This window comes from Poecilia reticulata, linkage group LG16, assembly GCF_000633615.1.
Source record: "Poecilia reticulata strain Guanapo linkage group LG16, Guppy_female_1.0+MT, whole genome shotgun sequence".
Lineage (NCBI taxonomy): Eukaryota > Metazoa > Chordata > Actinopteri > Cyprinodontiformes > Poeciliidae > Poecilia > Poecilia reticulata.
This window is the reverse complement of record NC_024346.1, coordinates 13026151-13033359: the sequence shown is the minus strand read 5'-3', so window position 1 is coordinate 13033359 and position 7209 is coordinate 13026151. Positions and strand designations below refer to the sequence as shown.

The 7209-nt window shown below is 41.0% G+C and overlaps 1 protein-coding gene across 1 annotated transcript in view; it reads right to left on the bottom strand.

Annotated features, from left to right (window-relative positions):
* Positions 1-308: 308 nt before the first annotated feature.
* The window catches only part of vars1 (valyl-tRNA synthetase 1), a 17514-nt gene continuing 10613 nt past the window's right edge, over positions 309-7209 (bottom strand). The window contains exons 21-28 of the mRNA XM_008431336.1: positions 5837-5984; positions 5535-5662; positions 5245-5400; positions 4181-4405; positions 3955-4066; positions 3423-3598; positions 595-744; positions 309-498 (exon numbers count right to left, since the gene is read on the bottom strand). Coding sequence (XP_008429558.1) covers positions 430-498; positions 595-744; positions 3423-3598; positions 3955-4066; positions 4181-4405; positions 5245-5400; positions 5535-5662; positions 5837-5984 — 1164 coding nt within the window. The 3' untranslated portion in view covers positions 309-429. The remainder of the gene's footprint in view (positions 499-594; positions 745-3422; positions 3599-3954; positions 4067-4180; positions 4406-5244; positions 5401-5534; positions 5663-5836; positions 5985-7209) is intronic.

Sequence of the window (7209 nt, the reverse complement as noted above, 5' to 3'; positions counted from 1 at the left end):
ATACTTTACTGACAACATTCTAGATAACTTTCATTCAATTTTAGCAAATATGTAAAAAATATATATTTTTATAGAAGTTACAAACTCCAACTTCAAAACTGGTGAAGTGCTAACTCCATTAGCAGATTTCACTCAATGAAACGTTAGAAATGAAACGGGGCTACCAACAGTGCAGACAAAAATATCTACTAAATCAGCTTTGAATATTTTTGCTTTAAAGTTTAAAATATAAATTGTTTTATTTTTTTAATTATCCCCGACATACAAATAAACCAGATTAAAAATAACCAGCCTATAGTTGAAGCCCATTGTGGTATTAAGAGCTTTATTTAGTCCCTTTCATACCAGAGTCTGCTTTGGGGGGAAAAAATAAAAAACACAATGACATGGAAAAAAAAAACTGAATCCTGATTCACACAATGAGGAAAGTTACATCATTTTCTTGAAATTTTCTATGGCCTCTGTCACTTTCTGGAGCTCGGTCTGGCTCTGGCGTAGCTGTGGAGGAAAGAGGAGGAAAGCAGACGTCATTTACCGGGGGATTCACGGGTCCTACAGCTTCAGGAGCCCGGCAAGTCAATTTCTTTTTGTCACCTTCTCCGCATCCTGCTCCTGCACCTTCGCCGGCACCTTCTCCTTGTAATCATTCTTCGCCATCTTCTCTCTCAGTTTCTCCATCTGTTTCTCCAAGTCACCTTTCTTTGTCATCAGTTTAGTCACTTCCTTCTCCACATCAATGAGACCCTGCGGTGGGGAGGCGGAGGACAACAGTTTTAAATCATCTGGTAATTTCAGCTCTGAAAGCGAGAGTAAAATACTGGAGCAGCGATCTGAGAATGTATGCCTTGATTAGCATACAGATGATGTGTGTTTATGCTTTTAGGGCCGAGTTAGTGCTGTCATGTAATTTGTCTGAGCTGAAATGGAGCATTCAGCTGATTAACAGCAGAAAAACATATGGAAAATGTCAGCCCATCTGTTGCATATTCAGCCTAATTTACACAAATACAACAAGAGGATGCGGCAAAACTAGACACACTTTGCCGACAGGTGAAGTTCAACTTGACTTGTAACTTTTAGAGGGATTTTTCACACTTTTCCAGGCAAAACATTATGACCACCTGCCTAACAGAGCCTCTGCTGTTACCACGACAGACCAAAGCTGTCAAGGAATGGATCATCTACAGAAGCAGCTTCAGAGCCAAAAAACTGAAGGTTTTAGAAAAGGTTGTTTCTGCTGTAGGGATGATTTTTCTGGAGGCTTAACATAAACTAATATTTGTATTATTTACATATCCATATAATCTAGTTTCCTTTTGGTATTAAGTTTTTTAACATAATAGATGTAATATAGTGTCTTCAGTCAGAGGCTTCTTCTGACGTGCTGTAAAACAAACTGCTGCAGCATCTACAATTACTTTTTTTTTTTTTTCAACAAACTTATTTCTGCACTGAATCGTCCATCAGAACTTCATGGTTTTTCCACCACATCTCAGAAATTCACTGAGATCCGGGGAAGCTGGCGGTAAAGTCAACACCTCAGACTATTTCATTCCCCTTGGGTATCAATAAAGTATTATATTTTAATTGCATTCCCACTTCCCGTATGCGGTAGGGAACATTATTGTGCCGAAAGAGGCCAGAGCACCAGATCTGACTCCTCAAACTAACCCAGATCTTTACATTTCTCCATTTTTTCTGCATCTCAATTTTCCCGCCCACCAGCAGGTGCCATAATTAGGAGGCTATGAGTGTTACTCACTTGCCTTATGTTGGGAACTCATAAAGAAGTGCACAAAAGCATGAACATAAATGGTTGCTATGGAGACTAGTCGACCCCTAGATACCACTCCTTGCTGTGGGTGTAGAAAGCCTTAAAAAGTTTCTTCTGCGGCTGCAGCAGCAGCAGCATCATCTCAGACAAACAGAAGCTGCTGCTGCTGTTGTTTCACAGCAGGTGTTGGTGATTTTCTTTCTCTACCTCACTACCGGATGAAGCCTAAATAAGAAAAAAAAGCTTATTATCGTATAGATTTCACCGATACGATCGGCTATTTTGCTAAAACAGAATTTAAATCGTTTAACAACTGTTCTCAAAACAGTTTTGTACGTTTTTCAGAAGCTTCTGCATTAAAAATTTATTTATTTTAAATATCTTTACTGTGGACAATTAAAACTGTGGAGGTCTTAGTCTATACAGAGAGGCGATTATTATCGACTCCAACGTCTCTCTGCTTTCTAACCATACAGTTTTAATCAGGAGCAGCAAAAGCAAATGAGGTGGATCAGCAGCTTGGCAACAACTGAGTGTCTCATCAAGGACATGTTACTGTGGAATATCATCTTCTGCCCAGAACCCGAGCTGTTAGCATGTCATACTGCCAGGCCTGTCACAATAAGGAATGCATCAATTAATTGCATGATAAATTAAAGCAAACTCAATCGTTTCCATTTGCATTATTTATCGTTTTTCTCTCTTTCTACCAAAAACTGAATGATAAAAGGGATGGTTGTGGCAAAATGTATCAATAAAACTACCAATTAAACAGCTAAAACATGAATAAAAGTGTCTGCATTCAACAGCTCCCCTTAAATTTGAAAAACACTTTTATTTTTTAATTTGGCAGAATACAGATTAAAAAAAGGTTTTGCGTCTATATATGGTGGGCCGGATTTGGCCCCCGGGCCTTTAGTTTGACACGAGGGGGGGAAAAAAGAAAGAAACAAAATAATGAGGCTGCATTGCTTTGCTTATCCTCCAACAATCCCATTCAGACTCAAGCTAAGCGTTAGTCAGTCACACCTGCTGCTCCAGGAGGATTTTTTACAACATTTACTTATTTGCATTTCACAACAAAAGCCACAATCTGAACCGAAGCCACCAGAGGAATCTCACTGGCACAGGAAACAGTCCGGAGATGGCTAAAAAATAATTTCCCAGGCTGGATATTCTGTGCAACACGGAGCAGACTGTCAGCATGTAGAGATAATACGGTCATCCCTTCAAAATTACTAATGAAAAGACCGGAAGAAAACCGGTGCGGTCGGCTGTCGAGAGGCCGACAGGAATGGAATCGATTATCTTCATGTTTCCCTCTGAAAGATTCTTCCTTGTATTTTCTGTTGGACGCTTTAAAACCCGTGAAAGGCAGAAAAGGCTCCTGAAATTCACCTTCTCCTCTTTTCTTTTTACACCACAAAAGCCCGGCATCTTAACATGGCTGTGCAGGCTTTTCAAACCCGCCGTCTGCCCCGTCAGACCTATTTACAAATTCGTCATTAGGGCTGCCTTTAAATGCACCGACTCGGATCACGGTGACGGTCTCTGCGGTCTCAATTTGGAGCACATTAAAGCACTTAAAAATCCAAGCGCGTTAACCCATTTCCAGCACAAAGGAGGAGTCGGATTACTGGGCTCTCACCTTGAGCATGAGGTTGACAGTACATCTGTCAGAAGCGATAGCCACAGCGCAGCCTTCTGGGACCGGCTGCTCGGCTGTCAGAGGGATGACGGCCTGAGAGTAAGACAAGGTCTGAATCTGCAGGCTGTATTTCTGCAGCAGAGACACGGTTGCAGCATCTATGCACTGCAGGTAGCCTGGAAGACGAAACACAGGGCAGATTTTAGACAGCGAGTGACGTTGGGTTAAGCTTTAATGCAGCAATATGCACTCAAATTTTAAAGCTACATTTGTGTTAAAAATGTGTAGGAGTGAGAGAAATAAAGGAATATATAATCTAGAAGTAATAGTGCTAAGTGCCTCAACTTTATTTAAGTGCAGTACTTGAACTATGCAATTACTTCCCACCACCTCTATTCATGTCAGCGGAGGCTGAGAGAGCCACCCAGCAGGCTTCCAAAAAACCAACAAAAGAGATTGTGGATAAAAAGTGAAAGCCTCAAAAGTAAATTTGAAAGAAATGTAGATGTTTTAAGAGTCTCTGCTTCCTTACAGTCGGCTCTGGTCTTGGTCAGGTTGTAGTCGGCCCTCAGGGATCGGATCGTCTTGACCACCGTCATGGTGAACTCCATGTCGCGGTCGACCTCTTCGCTGTTCCAGCAAAACTACAGGAAGGGCGTTACAGGAACACTTTTGGCTCAAAAAGCAGAGAAGCAGATCGCTAGCAAACAAACTACATAATCTAAAGTCGAGATTAATTTAATTCCTCTGTGTTTTACCTCTGTGGTGTCTGGGTAGGACGTGACGCAGATGCTGGGTGGGTCAGTCTGAGGTTTCCGTCGAGGTAACCTCTGGTAGAGTTCCTCAGTGACGAACGGCATCAAGGGGGAAAGAAGCCGCAAACCCACGTCCAAACAGGTGTAAAGGGTCTGCCTGCACACTTCGGCCTGCCTCTGGGTGGCGCTGTCTTCGTCTGCCTTAATGAACACTGGCTTCACACTTTCCTGCAATGCAAAGAGTTTGTTACGGCCCATAACCGTCCACCCAGCGTCTACGCCCGCTTGTCCTTGCAGAGTCATCGTCTTCAAATCAAACGAAATTTGTGTCAAATGTTTGAGCAGCAAAAGTTTTTATTTGTGTCGCCGTCACTTTAAGAAGTCATCAAAGGTCAACAACCTCTCCCACATTTACAAAACCAAACCAATTTGGTGTCAATAATCATCCGTGCTACAAAGTTATTTTAGGTGCACAAAACCAGCACAATTCATTTATATCAGTTTCATTTGATTTTGTTAAAGTGTGTAATCTGTGGAGTGCAGGGGCAGGTTGATCTCTGAAGACATTTTTTTTTAAGTCTTAAAAATTATAAATAGTAGACTTATGTCCAATTACGCTGCAAAAATGTTTGTTTCTGACACTAATTTTGTTTTAATTGAAGAAGGTTGTGTCTCTTTTGAAAAAAGAACTACACGGACTGAACTGATCAGATTTCTTCTAGCGAAACTTTTTATTTTAATTTTAAGAATTTTTTTCTGATAAAATTGCATGTTATCACTACATTCTCACAATTAAGCAAACTTTCTCAAAACCTGGCCCTGATATTCTGTCATTCAACTCACAGAAGGGATAAATTAAATGAAAGCTGCTATTTGAAGACATTTCTGTCATTTGTTTTAAAAACTGTAATCGGATGTGGATAAAAAAAAAAAAAACTTGCAAGTTTTATTTTTAAGCCGTTTCGCCCAGCCCTAACGCCACTGCTGCCAAAGCTGGATTTTATTTTAACACTTTTCACACATCTCTACTATCTTTTCTGACACAAACTAGAAGTAGTGGCTCTTACCAAGTAGACGTCGCAGAGCTCATAGAGCCAGAAGTTGTAGACGGCGGTGGTGATGGCTGGGAAATCGTAGGCCTTGAAGCCAGCGTCACACAGAGCCACAGCCGCACTCAGCCTGGACAGGATCCACCTGTCTGCCACGCTCTCCTCTCCAGACAGCTGAACAAACGCACCGCTTACAATGTAGAAATCCAAATAAACAACGCAGAAGATCTACTGCTGCAGTAATAAACAACAAAACCTATTTGCATTCATCACCTGCCACCTGTCTTCGCTCCGTCTCATGATCTCACCTGGGCTTTTTCCGAGGGAACAAAGTTGTCTCCAAGTGTTTTCATTGCAAACTTCACAGCGTTCCACAGTTTGTTGCAGAAGTGACGGTACCCCAGGATGCGGTTGACATCCAGGTTGATGTCCCTTCCTGGGAGAAGGGAAAAAAAAAAGACGCACATGATGATTTAGTAAGGCAGGATTTTATAAATGTATCAGCCATTTATTCTAACAGCAGTGATGGTTCGTGTGTTTATTTATGGGTTTTTATGACAAACTGGGTGAGCGTCAAAGGGAGAATCAGAAACTCTGCGAGGGATTTCACCTTGGCTGGTGTAGGCGCACAACGCGAACCGGAGAGCGTCCGTCCCACACTCTGGGATGCCGTTTGGATAGTCTGACTTCTGGCCTTGCTTCGCCTTCTCCACCTCTACAGGATCCAAGTTGCTGTCCGTCAGCTGGGCGTGAAGACCCTGCAGGAAGAGGAGCAACGCATTTTAATAATATGAATCCAACTTCAGGGGCTCCAGGTCTGGAAATGCTAAACGGCAAATTGAAAAATGTTTTCCAGATTTCATTCTTTACGTGCAACGGATAAAAATCTAGATTTAAAAAGTGATATTTTAAAATATTTATATTTAACTGGCACCTTTAAACACTACTCGGGTTAGCACTTGAGTTACTGCAAAGCTGCAGATAAATACACAAATATCTCACAGATTTTTAAATCTCTTTTTAAGTAACTAATCTTTTATAAATTCCAAAACTGAAAAAAAATCTTAACTTTTCTGCAAACCAGAAAAACTGCTTAAAAAATAATGGTTTTTTTTTATCTTTTATCAAATGTTGAGTGACAGCACACTGCGATCAAAGCTGAAGGCGGTTTAAGGAAATGTTAGTGGGACTTTTTTTGCTCCAGCTGTGTATTTTATTTCTAATTTGTGGAAAATACAGTAATAATAATAAAACACAAATCTAAATCCCAACCTCTGCTCAGAGGGAATGTTTCACACTCAAGTGTTTCTAGGATGTTGTGAAAACTGCAAACTAAATAATGTGGAAAAGTTTTCGATTCCCTGACCTGGACGAGTAAACCTGTTATAAGGAAAAACATTACAGAGGGTAAAGTTCAGTTTACTGCAAGTGAAGCAGTGCCCCCTAGAGGACAGTTCTGCTCCGGCTGCTGAATAACTGCAGGAGAGATTGATGGCTTCAACAAAAGCCTGTTGGAAGCAGAAGGAGGTGGTTAATAAAGCTTTTTATAAGAATATGGGCTTCAGGGGGCCAAGGAGCTTGTAGTGAACATGTAAAAATAAAAAACCCAACTGGGAGACAAAGACAAGGAGTTTATCTCTGTGTGTTTGTGTCTGAGGGAATCTCTGCATGTCTTGTTTTTTTTTTTTATGGACAAAATTCCAGACTCAATTTTCCAGAGTTTCCAGTCCTTTTCAGCCGATTTCTACAGAATAAAAACCAAATTTAACTGAATTTATTGGCTGAGGTTTCAGTAGAGCTACAGCTTTAAATGTGAAACCTGCAGAAAAACAGAGTGAGGAAGGACGAGTGGAGGGAGGGATCATCTGATAGATAAACCAACAGATAGATAGATAGATAGATGGATGGATGGATGGATGGATGGATGGATGGATGGATGGATGGATGGATGGATGGATGGATGGATGGATGGATGGATGGATG